This window comes from Manis javanica, chromosome X, assembly GCF_040802235.1.
Source record: "Manis javanica isolate MJ-LG chromosome X, MJ_LKY, whole genome shotgun sequence".
In the NCBI taxonomy this organism is placed as follows: domain Eukaryota; kingdom Metazoa; phylum Chordata; class Mammalia; order Pholidota; family Manidae; genus Manis; species Manis javanica.
Window position 1 is genome coordinate 41,057,392 of NC_133174.1, and position 22,817 is coordinate 41,080,208.

General features: G+C 37.2%; 1 protein-coding gene across 1 annotated transcript in view; it reads left to right on the plus strand.

The window, feature by feature from the left end:
• ZNF81 (zinc finger protein 81) overlaps positions 1-22,817 on the plus strand; it is a 108,257-nt gene that overhangs the window by 73,323 nt on the left and 12,117 nt on the right. The window contains exon 3 of the mRNA XM_036996377.2: positions 2,074-2,169. Coding sequence (XP_036852272.1) covers positions 2,074-2,169 — 96 coding nt within the window. The remainder of the gene's footprint in view (positions 1-2,073; positions 2,170-22,817) is intronic.

The window sequence follows — 22,817 nt, forward strand, 5'->3', positions numbered from 1 at the left end:
TTACATCGAATGAGAATAGAGAACAAATTCCAGAAACCCCATAACCAATTCAGGTAACTCATCCTTAAGATTCTGTTCCTCTAGAGCGACTCTCAGTACCAAAATCTGTATTATGGTTCTTCAGAGAAATGGAACCAATAGGATACACATATGTACATATTTAGAGTATACACTCACATACAGAATGGGGGTATATACATATCTGGAATATACATACAAATACAGAACATTAGGGGGTGATATTTATTTTAAGGAACTGGCTCACCCAGTTGTACAGACTGGCAAGTTGTAATTTATAGGGCAGGTTAGCAGGCTAGAAATTCACGTGAGTTGATGTTGCAGTTTTGAGTCCAAAATCTGCAGGGCAGGCCTGCAGACTACAAACTGAGGCAAGGTTTCAGTTGCAGTGTTAAGGCTGAATTCCTTCTGCCAGTACCCATTCCTTGTTCCCTTTGCCCTCAGCAAGCACCTCAGCTGGTTGTGGTTCTTTAGCTGGTGGGGTGACCCAAACCTTCATTCTTGAAGGGTCTGGGCTAGTAGTAGTCTTGCTTGAACTGGATAGTTGAAGTTTTCCATTGACATTAATCACAGGGCACACCTTAAAGGATTTCCTTTATTCTAGATACGCTCTTCCTTACCTCCACTGGGTAGTAGCAATCCAGTTTTGCCTTAGCAATTAGGATCAGTCACTCCAACCAACACAGTAATTCCCTTCTTTGCCTGTTGATTCAGGGGCATGAGGAGCCCAGAACGTCCAGGTGGCATTAGCTTCCAGTTAAATGGAATAATTGTTGTGTCTCTTGATGGAAGAATTCCTCCCTTTGGAAACTAAAACTTCTAGAATAGCAGAGAGCATAAGGTCACAGGAATAGGTGGCAAACATTTTGCTAGTAGACCACTAAAGGTAGTCAGTGGTGCCACTCCTGGCCCAGGGCTGAGGGGGTGGGACTGCCAACCTGGTAGGCTTGGAGGATAGAGCAATGAGAATTATTCTCAAGCCTTAAAATCTAGTGGGATTTGTCCTGCTAGATTTCAAACTTGCTTGGGACCTGTGATTCCTTTTCTTCATTCCTGATTTCTCCCTTTTGGAATGGAAATGGCTATCCTGTGCCTGTCCCTCCATTGTATTTTGGAAGCAGCTAACTTGTATGCTTTCACAGGTTTGCAAGGAGAGGAATTCTGCCCCAGGATGATCCATACTCCAGTCTCATCCATAACTGATTTGAATGATTTAGATAGTAAGATTTGAGACTTAGAGTTGATGTGTAGATGAGATTTTGGAATTAAGAGTTGATGCTGGAATGATTAAGACTTTGGGGCATATTGGGATGGGGTTAGTGTATTTTGCCCATGGGAAGGACATGAATTTTAGAGGGTCAGAAGGCAGACTTTTATAGGTTGAATTGTGTTCCTTCAAATAAAGATATGTGGCAGTCTTAACCCCCAGTACCTCAGATTGTGACTTTATTTGGAAAGTACCTTTACAGAGGTAATCAAATTAAAATGAGTCATTGATTGGGCCCTAATATGACTGGTGTCCCTTTAAAAAGGGGAAATTTGAGCATAGAAATAAACACACATAGAGGGAACACAATGAGAAGACACACAGGGAGAAGATAGCCATGTGCATGGAGTAATGCACTGAGAAACCAAGGAATGCCAAACATTGCTGGCAAACATCCAAAGCTAGAAGATGGAAGGAGGGATTCCCCGCTCTGTCTGCCAGAGAGAGCATGACCCTGTTAACACTTTGATTTCAGACTTTTAGCCTCCAAAATGTAAGATAATAAGCCATCCAGTTGTTTTAAGCCATCCAGTTTTTGGTGTTTTGTTATGGCAGCCCTGACAAACTGACACAGAACCCCAAGTGAGGGTTTCCATGCCCAGCTGCTGAGTACGTTGGGACATCTGAAGTTTGTGGAGGGTATCATCCTTGACTGGTCTGCGATTCTTCAGTCCTTTTCACTTTCAGGATTATTACTCTTTTTCCAGTGAAATGTGGTTACTTTTCCAAAGAACAAATGGAAAGTAATTAGCTGGATCCAATTCTCTTTTATCATGTTATGTTAACAGGGTATGCAGTTCCTAAACCAGAGGTCATCTTCAAGTTAGAGCAAGGAGAGGGGCCATGGACATTGGAGGGAGAAACCCCACATCAGAGCTCTAGAGGTGAGTGAGTGTTATCCAGGCAGAGGGGAGACGTGGGAATACTTTTGTTTCCTAAGAGCCCTGTGCCTTTCAAATGCTAATATTTCTACCCTTCTTGAAGGTTCTAAACTTCAGAAATTTCTTAAAAATAACATTGGCCTCTAAGGTACCAAACTGCTCTTTCTTTATTTCCCTTATTGTTATCAGCTATCTTCTTTGCTTGGCTTTCCTCCAGGAGAATTGCTGCAGTTCCTATACTCAGGATCATATGCCAGGCTTTCTCACTATGGTTCTTGCTTTCTTGGATATTCCCTTCTTCCATCACATTTTTTCCTTGTTATCATTAATCTATACATGAAGAACATTATGTTTACTAGGCTCCCCCCTTCACCAAGTCCCCCCCACATACCCCGTCACAGTCACTGTCCATCAGCGTAGTAAGATACTGTAAAATCACTACTTGTCTTCTCTATGTTCCACAGCCCTCCCCGTGCTCCCCTCACACTATACATGCTAATCGTAAGGCCCCCTTTCTTCTTCCCCACCCTTATCCGTCCCTTCCCACCCATCCTCCCCAGTCCCTTCCCCTTTGGTAACTGTTAGTCCATTCTTGGGTTCTGTGATTCTACTGCTGGTTTGTTCCTTCAGTTTTCCTTTGTTCTTATACTCCACATATGAGTGAAATCATTTGGTACTTCTCTTTCTCTGCTTGGCTTATTTCACTGAGCATAATACCCTCCAGCTCCATCCATATTGTTGTGAATGGTAGGATCTGTTTTTTTCTTATGGCTGAGTAATATTCCATTGTGTATATGTACCACATCTTCTTTATTCATTCATCTACTGATGGACATTTAGGTTGCTTCCATATCTTGGCTATTGTAAATAGTGCAGTGATAAACATAGGGGTGCATCTGTCTTTTTCAAACTGGAGTGCTGCACTCTTAGGGTAAATTCCTAGAAGTGAAATTCCTGGGTCAAATGGTATTTCTATTTTGAGCATTTTGAGGAACCTCCATACTGCTTTCCACAATGGTTGAACTAATTTACATTTCCACCAGCAGTGTAGGAGGGTTCCCCTTTCTCCACAACCTTGCCAACATTTGTTGTTGTTTGTCTTTTCAATGATGGTGATCCATACTGGTATGAGGTGATTTCTCGTTGTAGTTTTAATTTGCATTTCTCTGATGATTAGCGATGTGGAGTATCTTTTCATGTGTCTGCTGACCATCTGAATTTCTTCCTAAGAGAACTGTCTATTCAGCTCCTCTGACCATTTTTTAATTAAATTATTTGCTTTTTGTTTGTTGAGGCTTCTGAGCTCTTTATATATTTTGGATGTCAACCCTTTATCGGATCTGCATTTATGAATATATTCTCCCATACTGTAGGGTACCTTTTTGTTCTATTGATAGTGCCCTTTGCTGTACAGAAGCTTTTCACCTTGATATAGTCCCACTTGTTCATTTTTGCTTTTGTTTCCCTTGCCCAGGGAGGTATGTTCATGAAGAAGTCACTCATGTTTATGTCCGTGAGATCTTTGCCTATGTTTTTTTCTAAGAGTTTTATGGTTTCATGACTTACATTCAGGTATTTGATCCATTTCAAATTTACTTTTGTGTATGGGGTTAGACAATGATCCAGTTTCATTCTCTTACATGTAGCTGTCCAGTTTTGCCAGAACCAACTGTTGAAGAGATAGTCATTTCCCCATTGTATGTCCATGGCTCCTTTATCATATATTAATTGGCCATATATCTTTGGGTTACTGTTTGAAGTCTCTATTCTGTTCCACTTGTCTGTGGCTCTGTTCTTGTGCCAATACCAAATTGTCTTGATTACTGTGGCTTTGTAGTAGAGCTAGAAGTTGGGGAGTGAGATCCCCCCCACTTTATTCTTCCTTCTCAGGATTGCTTTGGCTATTCGGGGTCTTTGACGGTTCCATATGAATTTTTGAACTATTTGTTCCAGTTCATTGAAGAATGCTGTTGGTAATTTGATAGGGATTGCATTGAATCTATATATTGCTTTGGGCAGGATGGCCATTTTGATGATATTAATTCTTCCTAGCCAGGAGCATGGGAAGAGTTTCCATTTGTTAGTGTCCTCTTTAATTTCTCTTAAGTGTGTCTTGTAGTTTTCAGGGTATAGGTCTTTTACTTACTTGGTTAGGTTTATTCCTAGGTATTTTATTCTTTTTGATGCTATTGTGAATGAAATTGTTTTCCTGATTTCTCGTTCTATTAGTTTATTGTTAGTGTATAGGAAAGCCACAGATTTCTCTGTGTTAATTTTGTATCCTGCAACTTTGCTGAATTCCGATATTAGTTCTAGTGGTTTGGGAATGGAGTCGTTAGGGTTTTTTATGTACAGAATCATGTCATCTGCAAAGAGAGACAGTTTGACTTCTTCTTTACCAATCTGGATTCCTTGTATTTCTTTGTTTTGCCTAATTGCCATGGCTAGGACCTCCAGTACTATGTTGAATATCAGTGGGGAGAGTGGGCATCCCTGTCTTGTTCCCAATCTCAGAGGAAAAGCTTTCCACCTCTCGCTGTTCAATAGCATGTCAGCTGTGGGTTTATCATATATGGCCTTTATTATGTTGAGGTACTTGCCCTCTATGCCCATTTTGTTTAGAGTTTTTATCATGAATGGATGTTGAATTTTGTCATATGCTTTTTCAGCATCTATGGAGATGATCATGTGGTTTTTGTCCTCCTTTTTGTTGATGTGGTGGATAATGTTGAAGGATTTTCGAATGGTGTACCATCCTTGCATCCCTGGGATCAATCCCACTTGGTCATGGTATATGATCCGCTTGAAGTATTTTTGAATTCGGTTTGCTAATATTTTGTAGAGTATTTTTGCATCTACGTTCATCAGGGATATTGGTCTGTAGTTTTCTTTTTTGGTGGGGTCTTTGACTGGTTTTGGTATTAGAGTGATGTTGGCTTCATAGAATGAGTTTGGGAGTATTCCCTTCTCTTCTATTTTTTGGAAAACTTTAAGGAGAATGGGTATTATGTCTTCCCTGTATGTCTGATAAAATTCCGAGGTGAATCCATCTGACCCGGGGGTTTTGTTCTCAGGTAGTTTTTTGATTACTGCTTCAATTTGGTCTGTTTAGATTTTCTGTTTCTTTCTGGGTCAGTCTTGGAAGGTTGTATTTTTCTAGGAAGTTGTCCATTTCTCCTAGGTTTTCCAGCTTGTTAGCATACAGGTTTTCATAGTACTCTCTAATAATTCTTTGTATTTCTGTGGGGTCCGTCGTGATTTTTCCTTTCTCGTTTCTGATTCTGTTGATTTGTGTTGACTCTCTTTTCCTCTTAGTAAGTCTGGCTAGAGGCTTATCTATTTTGTTTATTTTCTTGAAGAACCAGCTCTTGGTTTCATTGATTTTTGCTATTGTTTTATTCTTCTCAATTTTATTTATTTCTTTTCTGATCCTTATTATGTCCCTCCTTCTGCTGACCTTTGGCCTGATTTGTTCTTCTTTTTCCAATATCGATAATTGTGACATTAGACCATTCATTTGGGATTGTTCTTCCTTCTTTAAATATGCCTGTATTGCTATATAATTTCCTCTTAAGACTGCTTTTTCTGCCTCCCATTTAAGTTGGGGCTTTGTGTTGTTGTTGTCATTTGTTTCCATATATTGCTAGATCTTCATTTTAATTTGGTCGTTGATCCATTGATTATTTAGGAGCATGTTGTTAAGCCTCCATGTGTTTGTGAGACTTTTTGCTTTCTTTGTACTATTTATTTCTAGTTTTATACCTTTGTGGTCTGAAAAGTTGGTTGGTAGAATTTCAATCTTTTGGAATTAACTGAGGCTCTTTTTGTGGCCTAGTATGTGGTCTATTCTGGAGAATGTTCCATGTGCACTTGAGAAGAATGTGTACCCTGTTGCTTTTGGATGTAGAGTTCTATAGATGTCTATTAGGTCCATCTGTTCTAGTGTATTGTTCAGTGCCTCTGTGTCCTTACTTATTTTCTGTCTGGTGGATCTGTCCTTTGGAGTGAATGATGTGTTAAAGTCTCCCAAAATGAATGCATTGCATTCTGTGTCTTCCTTTAATTCTGTTAGTATTTGTTTCACATATATTGGTGCTCCTCTATTGGGTGTACATATGTTTATAATGGTTATATCCTCTTGTTGGACTGAGCCCTTTATCATTATGTAATGTCCTTCTTTATCTCTTACTTTCTTTATTTTGAAGTCTATTTTGTCTGATACTAGTATTGCAACACCTGCTTTTTTCTCTCTGTTGTTTGCATGAAATATCTTTCTCCATCCCTTGTCTTTTAATCTGTGCATGTCTTTGGGTTTGAGGTGAGTCTCTTGTAAGCAGCATATAGATGGGTCTTGCTTTTTTATCCATTCTACTTCTCTGTGTCTTTTGATTGGTGCATTCAATTTAGATTTAGGGTAATTATTGAAAGATATTTACTGATTGCCTTTGCAGGCTTTAGAGTTGTGGGTACCAAAGGTTCAAGGTAAGCTTCTTTACTACCTTACTGTCTACCTTAATTCACTTATTGAGCTATTATAAACACAGTCTGATGATTATTTCTTTCCCTTGTTTTTCCTCCTCCTCCATTCTTCATATGTTGGGTGTTTTGTTCTCTGCTCTTTTTAGGAGTGCTCCCATTTAGAGAAGTCCCTCTAAGATACCCTGTAGAGGTGGTTTGTGGGAGGCAAATTCCCTCAACTTTTGCTTGTCTGGGAATTGTTTAATCCCTCCTTCATATTTAAATGATAATCGTGCTGGATACAGTATCCTTGGTTCAAGGCCCTTCTGTTCCATTGCATTAAATATATCATGCCATTCTCTTGTGGCCTGTAAGGTTTCTGTTGAGAAGTCTGATGATAGCCTGATGGGTTTTTCTTTGTAGGTGACCTTTTTTCTCTCTCTGGCTGCCTTTAATACTCTGCCCTTGTCCTTGATCTTTGCCATTTTAGTTATTATGTGTCTTGGTGTTGTCCTCTTTGGGTCCCATCTCTCGGGAGTTCTGTGTGCCTCTGTAGTCTGAGCAACTATTTCCTCCCCCAGTTTGAGGATGTTTTCAGCAATTATTTCTTCAAAGACACTTTCTATCCCTTTTTCTCTTTCTTCTTCTTCTGGTACCCCTATAATGTGCATATTTTTCCTTTTGGATTGGTCACACAGTTCTCTTAATTTTGTTTCATTCCTGGAGATCCTTTTCTCTCTCTCTGCATCAGCTTCTATGCGTTCCTTTTCTCTGGTTTCTATTCCATCAATGGCCTCTTGCATCTTATCCATTCTGCTTATAAATCCTTCCAGAGATTGTTTCATTTCTGTAATCTCCCTCCAGACGTCATCCCTTAGCTCTTGTGTATTTCTCTGCAGCTCTGTCACCACGTTTATGATTTTAATTTTGAATTCTTTTCCAGGGAGACTGGTTAGGTCTGTCTCTGCAGGTCCTCTCTCCAGGGTTGTCTGAACTATTTTGGACTGGACTAAATATTTTTGCCTTTTCATGGTGATAGCGGTGGCTGTAGGCAAGTTGCAGGTGTGTCAGCTGGGAGAAGAAATTCCTTTCCTGCTTACTGGATGCCTTGCCCTTCTCCGCTGCCTGTGTTGGCTACCCGCACTCCTGAAGCAGCCACTGGGTTAATCCCCTAAGCTGCTGTGGGCGGGGTCTCCATCAAAGCAGCACGGAGCCCTGCAGGAAGTGGCAGGCATGCCAGGTGTGCTTCTTTGCAATAGCGGTGCCCCTTCCAGGCAGGTCTGGCCCTGGTGGCTGTGTGTCGGGCTGGGATTCTGGTCAGCTGCTGGGAGTGTGGCTGCTCCCTCTGGCACCGCTGCAGGTGTGCGCTGGCTTCTCCTGTGTGTACCTCTCCCGGGCTCCTCTGGTGCCACTGCCACCAGCGCGCGCGGGTCGCTCCCGGGCTGTTTGGTCATCGCTGCGGCAGCCTCGCACAAGCTGCTCCCCGTCCCCTCCAGTGCCGCCACCCCCAGTGTGTGCTGCCACTCTCCTACTACTGGGCCGGTGTGTCGGGGTCCACGCCAGTTGGGGAAACAACTGGCAGGCTGCTTAGTGCCATGAGGGGCTTCAGAGCTGCGCTGCTGCCCAGGGGTTTAGGGCGCCTAACGTTTCCCGGATTCACAGCTGCTGGCTAAGTGTGCAGGGATGACTTCGTCCAGGTGTGGGTTCCCTGTCTCTTTAAGACTTGCAAAAAGCACTCGCTTTTCTTTTTTCTCAGGGGAGCCGGTTGCAGGGACCTGCCCTCAAGTTTTGCTTTTCCATTTCTCGAATATCCAGCACCCCATGCATCTTGTGTCTGTGCTCCGGGTGTGGATTTCTAGAGCTGGTTGTTTAGCAGTCCTGGGCTTTCACTCCCTCCCTGTTCCGACTCCTTTCTTCCTGCCGGGTTCTGGGGTGGGGGAGCATTCGGGTCCCGCCTGGCCATGGCTTGTATCTTACCCCCTTCATGTGATGTTGAGTTCTCGCAGATGTAGATGTATGCTGGCTGTTGTACTGTATCCACTGGTGTCTCTTTTAGGAATAGTTGTATTTATTGTATTTTCATAAATATGTATGTTTTTGGGAGGAGATTTCCACTGAACTAGTCATGCTGCCATCTTCCCATGATTTCCTCTTCCATCACATTTTTATGTTTCATTACTTAAATGTGACCCCTAGGTCTTAGATTCTTATCATATACATTCAGATTTTAATGGATTTGCCTTCTTTGAAAATCAGCTGTTTACCTAACTCCTGTTCTTAGTACCTTTTACATCCTTCTTCCTCTCATTTTCATAATCTTACTCTGCGATCATAACAGTCATCTGCAACCAGCCTCACCTCCTCTCCTCTTTGTAGGTTTCTCTTGCCTTCAGTGTACAATTTGATGAATTTTGATAAGAGTACATGCTGGTATAACCACCACCCCAGTCATGATATATATAACATTCCGCCACATAAAAATGTACCTTTTGCCCCTGTAGTCAACACCCACCACCACTTTGGCCCCAGGAAACCACTGACATGCTTTTTGTTACTATAGATTAGATTTTTCTTCATTAGGGTTTCATATAAATGGAATCATACTGTATTTACTCTTTCAGATCTGGCTTCATTTATTTAGCATAATTTTTTTGTATTCCATGTTATTGAGCGTATCACTAGTTTGTGTTCCTTTTGAATGCTGAATGCTATTCCATGGTATGACTATATTACAACTTATGTATCTATATACCTATTGATGACAGGTCTTTATTATTTTATTATTATGAATAAAGCTGTAGTAAGCATTATGGTATGTCTTTCTGTGAACATATGTTTACATTGCTCTTGAATAAATATCTCAGAGTGGAGTTGCTGGGTCACATAAATGTATGCTTTCCTTTAGGAGAGTTGCCAAACTGTCTTCCAGAGTGGCTATATCATTTTATATTCTCAACAGCAATAGAGCATTCTGTTGCTCCACATCTTCACCAATACGTGATGTTATCAATCTACTTAATTTTTGCTATTAAGTGGATCTATAATGGTCTGTCATTAAGATTTTAAGTTGAATTCTTCTGATGAATAATTATAAGTACCATTCCATGTGCTTATTGACCATTGGTACAGTTTTTTATGAAATGTCTATTTGAAAATCTTTCCCATTTTTTATTGGGTTGTTTGTCTTCTTACTGAGTTTTAAGACTTGTTTATATTTACTAGATACAATTCCTATGCTGGATAGTATGTATTGCCAATATTTTGTTTTAATCTGTGCCTTGCAATTTTATTTTCTTACTGTGCTTATCAAAGAGCAAATATTTCAATTTTGATGGATCTAATTGATCATCTTTTTAAATATTTTAGTATTTTATGTGATCTGTTTAGGAAATATTTGCTTACCACAAGAACACGAGTATATTCTCATATTTTCTGTAAGTTTTATCATGTTAGCTTTTTTAGTTTAGGTCTAATGATACATTTTATGTATTTGATGGAAAAATTGATATTCATTTTTATCAATACGCTATCCAGTTGTTCCAGAAAGATTTGTTGAAGAGACTTTCTTTTTCCCATTGAATTTCCTAGGCACATTTATCAAAATCAGTTGACTTTATGTGAACCTATTTTTTTTATTATTCTGTTCAGGTATTCCATATGTCTTTCTGTTTTAAAATGTAGGCTTTATTATTTAGGTAAAATGAGGCCAACAGATACTGAGATGATTACCATTGATAAGATAGTCCATAACTCATGGTGCCTAAGAGGAGGAGGCATGCCACACCAGGCAAGACCACATTGGAAAGTGTCAGGGTCAGTCAGGAGGCAGCTCTGAGGGGAAAGCCTGGGCAGGAGCCTTTATTGTGTTTATTTTCTGATTATTCATTGCTAGTGTAAATTACTAGTGATCGTTGTACATTGACTTTGTATCCTGAGGCATTCATAAATCCACCTATTAGTTTTCTTGTAGGTTCCTTGGGTTTTTTTCATGTAAGTAATCATTATCACATTAAGGGTACTTTTACTTTGACCTTTCCAATATCATGGTTTTTATTTCTTTTCCTTTCCTTATTTCACTAAGGTCTTCAGTTTGATGTTGGATGGAAGTGGTGAGTGAGGCATGCTTGCCTTGTTCCCAATATTAGAGACAAAAATTCATTCCATTGAGTATGATGTTAGCTCTAGGTTATTTGAAGATGCCCTTTATCAGGTTATGTAAGTTCCTTTCTAATCCTAGCATGTTGAAGAGGTTTTTTTTAATCATGGTTATATGTTGAATTTTGTCAATGCTGTTTCTTCATCTATTAGAGTGATCATTGTGAGTTATTACTTAATTTTGTAAATAATGTGAATTTATTTATTGATTTTCAAATGTTAAATTAAACTTGTATTTCTGAGGTAAATACTACTTGATTATGATATATTGCTGGGCTCTATTTACTTAATGTTTTATTTAGAAATATTTGTATTTTTCATGATACTGGTTTGTAGTTTTCTTTTTTTGCAATGTCTTGGCCAGGTTTTGACATTATGGTTATGCTGGCCATGTGAGTTGTGAGGTATTCCCTTCTTTATTTTCTGAAATAGTTTGTGTTAAGATTTACTTTTACTGTTTCATGGAATTCACCAGTGAAACCATTGGGGCCTGAAGTTTTCCTCATAGGAAAGTTTTAGTAACAAATTCAGTTTCTTTAATAGACACAGGATTATTCAGATATTCTATTTTTTCTTTTGTCAGACATAATTTATATTTTTCAAGGAATTTGTCTATTTCCCTTATGTTGTTTAATTTAATTCTGTTGTGGTCTGAGAATACACCCTATATGATTTCAGCAAATGGTCTATATAGGGGAATGTTTGTGTGTGTCTGAAAAGAATGTGTATGTGGCTGTTAATGGGTTTTTTGTTCTATAATATATAAATCAAATCTGGGGTATTGTGCTCAGTGAAATAAGTTAGGCAGAGAAAGACAAGTATCAAATAATTTCACTCACCTGTGGAGTATAAGAACAAAGCAAAAACTGAAGGAACAAAACAGCAGCAACTCACAGAACCCAAGAATGGACTATTAGTTACCAAAGGGAAATGGACTGGGGAGGACGGGTGGAAAAGGAGGGATAAGGGGAAAAGGGAGCATTATGATTAGCACACATAATATAGGGGGGTAGCACAGAGAAGACAAGTAGTGATCCTATAGCATCTTACTATGCTGATGGACAGTGACTATAATGGGGTATGTGGTGGGGACTTGATAATGGGGGGAATCTAGTAACCACAATGTTGCTCATGTAAGTGTATATTAATAATACCAAAATAAAATAAATAAATCAAGTCTGGTTGCATGTTGTCAAAATCTGTTGTTTTACTGATTGTATTCTATTTGTTTAATTATGTGTTATTTGGAGAGAGAGATAAAAACTGACAAGATTTTAGAGTTTATATGGATATGCAAAGGGCCTAGAATAGCCAGCACAGTCTTAGAGAAACAAGAAAAAGGATAAAAGATTTACACTACCTAATGTTAAGATTTACTATAAAGCTACTATAATCCAGTGTGGTATTGATGAAGGGCAAACAGATGTGTAAATGGAACAGAAGAGAGAGTCCAAAAAGAGACCGATACACATATAGACAATTGAGTTTCAACAAAGGTGCAAATATACTTTAGTGGGGCAAAGGAAAGTCTTTTGAACAAATTGTGCTCAAAAGATGGATATCAGTATTTAAGGAAGAAACTTTGACCCATTCTTCACAGCATAGAAATTAACTTGAGTTCTCATATGACTGAATTCTTTCTATTGGACCAATCCATCTCACAGAAATTGTTACCTCTTGAAAATATACTTTAAAAAGCACTGAAGACATTGCAAAATTACCAAGAGAATATTTTTCTGGGTCACCATATATTGAGAAATTTTGGTTTATATCCTGAACATTGTCAGTGTTATATTATAGTAACACTGTATTCTGTTACATTGTCCTGTGTTTTTGTCATAGTAGGTAATTAAGTAGGTCAGACTCAAACTGTAGATACCATCTCAGACCTCAGATCTCTGTTCAGACTTCTTCTAACTTCTGACTCCTCTCCAAAATTTGCCTTTTGTCACTCTACCAGTACATGTTTTGTTTTGTTTCATTTTCCTAGATATTACAGTTACTTTGTATAGAAGAATTTTTTTAAGGAGCTTACTTCTCCATACCAGAAGTAGAACTCTTAACAATTGATTCTTGTACATTGACCTTGCTAAATTCACTTATTAATTCTAGTGAGTCTTTTTGTAAATGCCTTAAAATTTTCTGCATCCATTATCATGTCTTTTTATCACTTCCCTTTTAGTTTGGATGCCCTTTATTTTTATTTTATTTTGTTTCCATCTGAGGGCAAAAGTTTTCAGTCTTTCAGCATTCAGTGTATTTAGCTGTGGTTTTCCTTAGATGCCCTTTATTGATCTATAGCAGTTTCTTTTTATTCCCACTTTGATGAGAATAACATGAATAGATATTGGATTTTCCAAATGCTTTTTCTGCATTTATTGAGATGAATATTTTATTCTGGTTAATATGGTGAATTTCACTGATTTGCAGAATTTAAACTGGAAAACACCTTAATTGACAATGTTTCATCTTTTTAAAATATATTTCTTGATTCAGTTTGCTACTATTTGGTGAGGATTCTTATCTCTATGGGAGATACTAATCTTTAGTCTTTTTGTTTTTTGCTGGTGTTTTCTCTCTCTTTTTTTTTTTGCTATAACATACTTGATTTTAGTATCATGTTAATGCTAGTCTCATTAAAATGAGTTCAGAAATTTCATGCCTGCTCTGTCTTCTGAGTTTGTGTGAAATTGCTATATTTGCTAGAATTTTTCAATTCATTCTGTTTTGTCATTTGTGCAAGGTTGCTTTAAATTTAACAGTTTTTTCCTTAAACACACAATAAAAATCACCAGTAAACTCATCTGGGTCTGAAGTTTTCTTTCAGGGACTATCTTCAATTTCAAAATCAGTTTCTTTTTTTTATTGAAGTATCATTGATATACAATCTTATTGTGGTTTCAAATATACAGCACAGTGATTCAACAGTTACCCATATTATTAAATCCTCACCCCCTCTAGTACAGTTACTATCTATCAACATAGAAAGATGTTTCAGAATCATTGACTATATTCTCCATGCTGTCCCTGTGACCAATTCATATTGTGACTGGAAATTATTGTGTCCCTTTATTCCCCCTTCCCCTTTCCCCTACCCATCCCAACCTCTCCCCCTTGGTAACCACTAGTCACTTCTCAGTGTCTATGACTTTACTGCTGTTTTGTTCCTTCTATTTTTCTTTGTTTTTATATTCCACAAATAAGTGAAATCGTTAGTATTTGTCTTTCTCTGCCTGGCTTATTTCATTGAGCATAATACCTTCTAGATCTATCCATGTTGTTGCAAATGGCAGGATTTCTTTTCTTTTTATGGCTGAATAATATTCCATTGTGTATATGTACCACATTTTCTTTATCCATTCATACTACTAATGGACACTTAGGTTTGCTTCCACATCTTGGTTATTGTAAATAATGCAGCAGTAAACATAGGGGTTCATATATCATTTCAAATCAGGGATTTTTTTTTCTTTGGGTAAATTCCTAGAACTGTAATTACTGGGTTAAATTGTATTTCAATTTGTATTTTTTGAGGAACCTCCATACTGCTTTTCACAGTGGCTGCACCAATTGACATTCCTACCAACAGTGTAGGAGGGTTCCCATTTCTCCACATTTTTGCTGACATCTGTTATTTTTTTGTCTTTTGGATAGTGGCTGTTCTGACTGGTGTGAGGTGATATCTCATTGTGGTTTTATTGCATTTCCCTGATTAGTGATGTGGAGCATCTTTTCATGTGCCTGTTGGCCGTCTGTATTTCTTCTTTGGAGAAATGTCTGTTCAGGTCCCCTGCCCATTTTCTAATCAGGTTATTTTTTTTTTGGTGTTGAGTCATGTTAGCTCTTTATAAGTTTTGGATGTTAATGCTTTATTGGATAAATCATTTATGAATATATTCTTCCATGCTGTAGGTTGCCATTTTGTTCTGCTGATGGTATCCTTTGCTTTACAGAAGCTTTTTAGTTTCATGTAGTCCCACTTGTTCATTTTTCATTTTGTTTCCTTTGCTTGAGGAGATGTGTCCAGGAAAAAATTGCTCATGCTTATATTCAAGAGATTTTTGCCTATGTTTTATGGGTTCTAAGAGTTTTATGGGTTCATGTCTTACATTCAGGTCTTTGATCCATTTTGAGTTTACTTTTATGTATGGAGTTAGGCAGCAATCCATTTCATTCTCTTACATGTAGCTGTCCAGTTTTGCCAACACCAGTTGTTGAAGAGGCTGTCTTTTCCCCCATTGTATATCCATGGCTCCTTTATCATATATTAATTAACTATATATGTGTGGGTTTATATCTGGACTCTCTATTCTGTTCCATTGATCTATGGGTCTGTTCTTGTGCCAGTACCAAACTGTTTTGATTACTGAAGCTCTGTAGCAGAGTTTGAAGTCAGGGAGTGTTATCCCTCCAGCTTTGTTCTTTCTCAGGATTGCTTTGGTTATTCAGGGTCTTTTATGGTTCCATGTGAATTTTAGAAATATTTGTTCTGGTTCTTTGAAAAATGCCCTTGGTATTTTGATAGGGATTGCATTCAATCTGTAAATTGCTGTGGGCAGGATGAGCATTTTGACAATATTAATTCTTCCTGTCAGTGAACATCAGCTAGATTTCCATTTACTGGTGTCTTCTTTAATTTCTCTCATGAGTGTCTTAATAGTTTTCAGAATATAGGTCTTTCATGTTCTTGGTTAGGTTTATTTATTCTTTCTGATGCAATTGTAAATAGAGTTTTGTTCCTGCTTTCCCTTTCTGCTCGTTCATTGTTAGTATATAGTAATGCAGCAGATTTCTGTGTATTAATTTTGTATTCTGTAACCTTGCTGAATTCAGTTAATAGTTCTAATACTTTTTGGTGGAGGCTTTAGGGTTTTCTATGTACAATATAATGTCCTCTGCAAACAGTGACAGTTTAAAACTTCATCCTTACCAATTTGGATGCCTTTTATCTCTTCATGTTGTCTGATTGCTGTGGCTAGGATCTCCAGCACTATGTTGAATAAAAGTGGTGAGAGCAGACATCCTTGTCTTTTTCCTGATCTAGAGGAAAAGCTTTTGGCTTTTCACTCTAAGAAATATGATGTTGGCTGTAGGTTTGTTATATATGGCCTTTATTATGTTGGGGTACATACCCTCTATGTGAATTTTGTTGAGAGCTTTCATCATGAATGAAGTTGAATTTTGTCACATGTTTTTTCAGCATGTATGGAGATGATCATGTGTTTTTTATCCTTCTTTTTGTTAATGTGGTGTATCATATTGATTGATTTATAAATATTATACCATCCTTCCATCCCTGAAATAAATCTCACTCAATCATGATGGATGATCCTTTTGATGTATTTTTGAATTCAGTTTGCTAATATTTTGTTGAGTATTTTTGCATCTGTGTTCATCAGGGATATTGGTCTGTAATTTTCTTTTTTTGTGGTGTTTTTGTCTGGTTTTGGTATTAGAGTGATGCTGGCCTCATAGAATGAGTTTAAAAGTACTCCCTCCTCTTCTACTTTTTGGAATACTTTAAGGATTAGCTCATCTTCAAATGTTTGGTAGAGTTCAGCTGTGAAGCCATCTGTACCTGGACTTGTTTTAGTTTTTTGATTACCAATTTGATTTCATTCTGATAATTGGTCTGCTAAGATTTTCTTTTTTTCCTGGGTCAGTCTTAGAAGGTGGTATTTTTCTAGGAAGTTGTCCATTTCTTCTATGTTGTCCAATTTATTGTCATATAATTTTTTGTACTATTCTTTAATAATTCTTTGTATTTCTGTTGTATCAATTGTGATTATTCCTTCTTCATTCTGATTTTGTTTATGTGTGTACTCCCTCTTTTTTTCTTGATAAGTCTGGCTAGGGGTTTTTCTATTTTGTTTATTTTCTCAAAGAATGAGCTCCTGGTTTCATTGATTTTTTTGGTATCATTTTATTTTTCTCTATTTTGTTTATTTCTGCTTTGATCTTTATTATATCCCTTCATCTACTAACTTTGGGCTTCATTTGTTCTTCTTTTTCTAGTTTGTTTAATTGTGAGTTTAAACTGTTTATTTGTGATTGTTCTTGTTTCTTGAGGTTCTTGTTTCTATTGCTATGTGTTTCCCTCTTAGAACTGCCTTCACAGCATCCCACAGATTTTGGGCTGTTGAATTTTTGTTTTCATTTATCTCCATATATAGCTTGATTTCTGTTTTAATTTGTTCATTGATCCATTGATATTTAGAAGTATGTTGTTTGGCCTTCATGTGTTGTAGGCTTTTTTGTTTTCTTTGTGTAATTTATTTCTAGTTTTACACCATTATGGTCTAAGAGGCTGCTTGATACAATTTCAGTCTTTTTTAATTTATTGAGGCTCTTTTTGTAGACTAGTACATGATCTATTCCAGAGAACATTCCATGTACACTTGAGAAAAATGTGTATCCTGCTGCTTTTGGGTGGAATGTTTGTAAATATCTGTTAAATGTATTTTTCAGTGTCTCTGTATCCTTATTTTCTGTGTTGTTGATCTATTGATATAAGTAGTGTGTTAAAGTCTCCTAAAAGGAATATGATGCAATCTATTTCCCCCTTTAATTCTGTTAGTATTTGTTTTACAAATTTGGTTGTTCCTATGTTGGGTGCACAGATATTTATAATCATTATATCCTCTTATTGGACTGACCCCTTTATCATTCTGTAATGTCCTTCTTTGTCGCTTGTTACTTTCTTTGTTTTGAAATATGTTTTATCTATTTTTGAAATATATTTTGCTGATATAAGTACTGTTACTCCTGCCTTTTTCTCTGTATTATTTGCATTAAATATCTATTTCCATTCCTTCACTGTTAGTATGAGTCTCATGTAGGCAGCATATAGATGGGTCTTTTTTCTTATCCATTCTGCCACTCTGTGTCTTTTGATTGATGCATTCAGTCCATTTACATTTAAGGTAATTACTGATAGGTGTGTACTTAATGCTATTTTATTTTTTATGGTTATTTTTATAGCTCCTCTCTGTTTCTTTCTTCCTCTCTTATACTCTTGTTTTTTTATGCCTTTCTTTAGTGTTGTGATTAGATTTGTCTTAAAAATTTTTTTTGTTTTCTATTGTAGGCTTTAGTTTTGTGGTTACCACAGGTTCAAGTATAGCTTCCATACTATATAACAATTTATATTATGTTACTCTATTTCAGAAACAATCTAAAGGTATTTTTTCTCTTCTTCCTTCTCCCTCCACATTTTATGTATTAGATGTCATAGTCTGCACTGTTTGTGTATCCCTTAACTAATTTTGTGTATAGTTGATCTTGCTTCTTTTTGTATTGTTTTAATTTTCGTACTTACTTGGTATTTAATTGGTCTTCTACCTTTACTGTGGGTTTATTTTCACTGGTGAAAGCTATTTAGCTTTAGAGTTGTTTCCATCTACAGCAGGCCTCCTTAATATATCTTGTAAGGCTGGCTTAGTGATGGTGAATTCCTTCAACTTTTTTTAATCTGGAAATTTTTAAATCCCTGCTTCAAATTTAAATGATAATCCTGTTGGGTACAGGATGCTTGGTTGGAGTTCCTTTTGTTTCAATACATTAAATATTTCATGCCACTCTCTTCTGGCCTGTAAAATTTCTGCTGAGAAGTCTGCTGGTAGCCTGATAGAATTTCCTTTATGAGTAATCTTTTTGCTCTTTCTGGCTGCTTTCAATACTCTCTCCTTATCCTTGATCTTTGCTATTGTAATTATTATATGTCTTGGTGTTGTCTTCCAGGGTTCCTTTTGTTATGGGAGCTCTCTGCTTCCATGACCTGAGTGTCTATTTCCTTCCCCAGAGTGGGGAAGTTTTCAACAATTATTTCCTCAAAGAGACTGTCTATCCTTTTGTTTCTCTCTTCTCCTTCTGATATCCCTATTATGAAAATATTGTTTTGTTTGGATTGGTCACACAGCTGTCTTATCATTCTTTCATTACTAGAGATCCTTTTTTCTCTCTATTCCTCAACTTCATTGTGTTCTTGTTCTCTAATTTCCATCTCATTGACTGTCTACCCTATTTGAGTAATCTACTCTTAAATCCCTCCATTGTATGTTTCATTTCAGTTGCTGTATTTTTCAGCTTTGAGTGGATCTTTTTTATCTTTTCTGTTTGTTGAAATCCTCCCTGAGATCTTGAATGTTTTCCTGTGAATCTGTGAGCATGTTATGACTTTTACTTTGAAATCTTTGTCGAGAAGATTGGTGATCTCCGTTTCATTTAGCCCTCTTTCTGGTATCTTGTCCTATAGTTTTGTTTGGAACATACCTCTGCCTTCTCATTTTGTTATGGTTTCTGTGTTTTTTCTTTGTATTATATGGATCTGCTATGCTTCCTGGCCTATAGAGTAGTAATCTTATGACAGAGGCATCGTATGGTGCCCAGAAGCTCAAGACTCTTTACTCTCCAGTACCTGGTTCTATTTTGCAGGAGCCCCACCTATTATTTGTGTGAAATTGGTGGGTCTGCCTTTCTGTCTATCTTCCATAGTGGTCTGAGTTTGCATAGGCAGTTTGCTTCAGCCTCCACCTTTGTGATCCAAGGAGAAGCCTCTGCTTAGCTTGCTGTCGGTGGGGCTATGTCCTGCCTGCCCTGCAGTAATGACAGAGCTTCGAAGTTAATGGTAGAGCAGGCTGATATGCGGCTCTGGGGCAGGATGGGTCGCACAGCACTGAGCTTGGACACCCATGGGGAGGAAGCTCTTGGGGCTGGTTCCTGCAGGCTCTTCCCCGGTTGGGCTGAAATGGGCCTGAAAAAGCTGGGAGAGTCTCCCTCTGCCTGCCAGGCAGCAAAGTCTGGTGCTGCTGCTGGGCTGAGTAGGTTGGCTCACCAGCAGTGTGCTCAGGGAGGCGGCTTGGCACTGAGTTGCTAGCAAGGGGTTGGAGCATCTGGCGCTCCTGAGAGTTTCTGGCCTATTGGGCTGAGGTAGGGCCAAGGAGGTATCATCCATCTATCTGCCTTTTCTCCTGAGAAGAGAGCTCCATCCAACCCTTACCCCTCTGGCACCCCTCCCACTGCTGGCAAGTCTTTCAAACTGCAAACCTCTGCCTTGGATCTCAGGACCAGTAGAGAGTACCTGTCCTCCTCAAGCAGCTGGAGTCTCAGCCTCCCAGAGTATTTGAGCTGTCCCTGGTATCCAGCCCCACTAATCACCAGAACCCAATATAATGTGGACTTGTGTCTTGGAGCAGATCTCCAGGGCCAGGTGTATTGCATTCCTGGGCTACTATTCTCTCCCATCCATTCCTCTTTCTCCAGCCTGTGGGCTGGGGTTGGGATGGGCTCAGTTGAAGCTCTGCCACTTGACCCTTTTCTGCATGGTCTTCTCTTCTTCCCCAGGTGTAAGTAGCCCATTTTGCATTCTTCAGGTTATTTTCAGGTTTAGTCATATTTGCTGTATTTTCTTCTTTTATGTGTATTTGGGAGGAGTTTTCCACCTTGCCTTTGTACTCTGCCATCTTTTTCTCTACACCCTCTTATGGGCCTCAAATTTAGTTTCTTTAACAGATATATGGATATTCAGATTTTCTCTTCTTTTGGTAATTTATTCTATCAAGGAGTGTGTGAACTAAGTTGTTGATTTTTTGGCATACAGTTGTTTCATAATATTCCTGTTATCATTTTAATGTCTGTTACATCTTTAACAACATGACCTATTTCTCTGAAGTTGATAACATTTCAGCTAAACAGGAATATATAAAAAATTAAATTTGTACATAGTTAATAGCTTCAAAATACATAAACATTGACAGGACTAAAAGGAGAGAGAGGCAAAATACATAATCATAGTTGGAGATTTTAACATACCTGTCTCTGTAATTTCTGTCTGTTTATAGATGAAATAATCTGTAAGGATGTAGAAGACCTGATCATGATAAACCAATATGATCTAATTGACATACATAGATCATTACATCCCACAACCATATAATACACATTCTTTTCAAGTGCATATAGCACACTGAGCAAAATACACCCTATTTGGGGGCATAAAGCTAATTGCAACAAATTTCAAAGGATTGAAATCATACACTGTATGTTCTCTAACTACTAGTGAAATAAGTTAAAACTGAATAGAAATACAACTAGAAAATATCCAAATGTTTGAAAAGTAAACAGTATACATCCAAATAACCCAGAAGTCAAAAAGAAGAAACCACAATGGAATTAGAAAATATTTTGAGGAGAATAATAATGAAAATATGATATATCAGAGCTTGTGGGATGAAGCTGAAGCACTAGTCAGATAGAAATTTATTGTTTTATATATATCTACCAGAAAATCAGGTTAAAAATTAGTTATCTAAGTTTGCAACTCAGGACATATATTAATGAAAACTAGCAAAGGCAAAAGTTTTTTGTTTGAAAAGATTAATACAATTGATAAATCTCTAATAAGACTAATGAAGGAAAAGAGAAAATAGATTATTCTGCCATGAATGAAAAAAGAAACATCATCAATCTTACAGACATTGAAAGGATATTAAGAAGATATTATGACCAACTTTATGCCGAAAAATTTGATAACTGAAATTGAGTGGACACAGTCCTAGGAAAACATAAATTTCAAGAAATGTCACAAAAAAGAAAGTAAAATCTTAGGAGTCTTTATCTATTAAAGAAATTTAATCTGTAATTTAAAATCCTTTTGCAGATAAAGCTTCTAGCTCACATGGCTTCGTTGGTGAATTTATCCTGTCATTTAAAAGATAAGTAATACCAATATTATTCAAGTAGTTTTGGAGAAAAAAGAGAACACTTTTTATTCTCATTTGATAGTAAGTTGAACCATATTAGAATGAAGAATCACTCATTTTCAAAAAATCCTTAAGAAAGTGAATAGGCAAGCCATAAACTGGGAGAAGATATTTTTAATGCATAAATTTGACAAATGACTTACATGCAGAATATATAAAGAACTTTTACAAATCAGAAAGAAAAAGACAACCCAGCAGTAAAAGAAATGAGTAAAAGACATGAACAGGTACTTTTTAAAGAGGTATCCAAATAGCCATTATGTATATTAAAAAGATCACTAATGTAGATTAGTGGAAATCATCAGGGAAATGTAAATTAAAATCAGAATGAGACAACACTACCCACATATATACACATAAAAGAATGGCTAAAATTAAAAAGACTGATAATATCAAGTGTTAAGTATTTGGAGCAACTGGAATTCATTTACATTGATGGTAGGCATATTTACAGTAAAAAAACTGTCACATTCTTTGAACTTCTTTGGGAAATAGGCAGCACCTACTAATGCTAAATATACAGCTATCCTGTGTCTCAGCAATGCCACTCTTAGGCATTTATTTAAGAGAAATGAGTGGATATGTCCACTAAAAGAAATGTACAGGAATGTTCATACCAGTATTAGCATAATTGCCCAAAACATGAAACACCCCAGATGTCCATCAACAGGAGACTGGATGAATGTTGTGTTATATTCTTACAATGTGATGCTACCCACCAGTGAAAAAGAAAGAGCTACTGATACACACAAGAACTTGGACAAACTTTCATTTCTATGACTTGATCCTTACAAACTCCAAATTTATTGCTCCTCTCCATTTCTGTTTTCCCCCATTCCCTCAGGTGTTTCTTCCCCAGTAGTTTTGAAAGTCCCTGCAAATAAAAATTTGTTTCTTATTTTCATTATTTGAATGCTAAGCATGAAGAAAATATTTATCAATATTAACTAATTGAATTTATGGGGGATAAGAATATAAGAGTATTTTGCTCTATTTCAGACTGATTTCTAAAAATTCTGAGAGGAAATCAGTGGGCCATAGATTATGATTGAGAGGTGAAGAAGATGGCATCAAATATTAAAAAGTTTACTCTGTGCATAGTGTTTCTATTATAATAGGAGTCTGTTAAAATAATTAGCAAAGTGAATAGCACAGAGGGTGTCTGCTTGTGAAATTCAGGAAAAAATTTCACTGGCAATATGATCAGATTCATTTTCAAAGTAAAAGACTCAAATCACTCATGAAGCACACTTACATTTTTAAATGGCACAAAAGAAA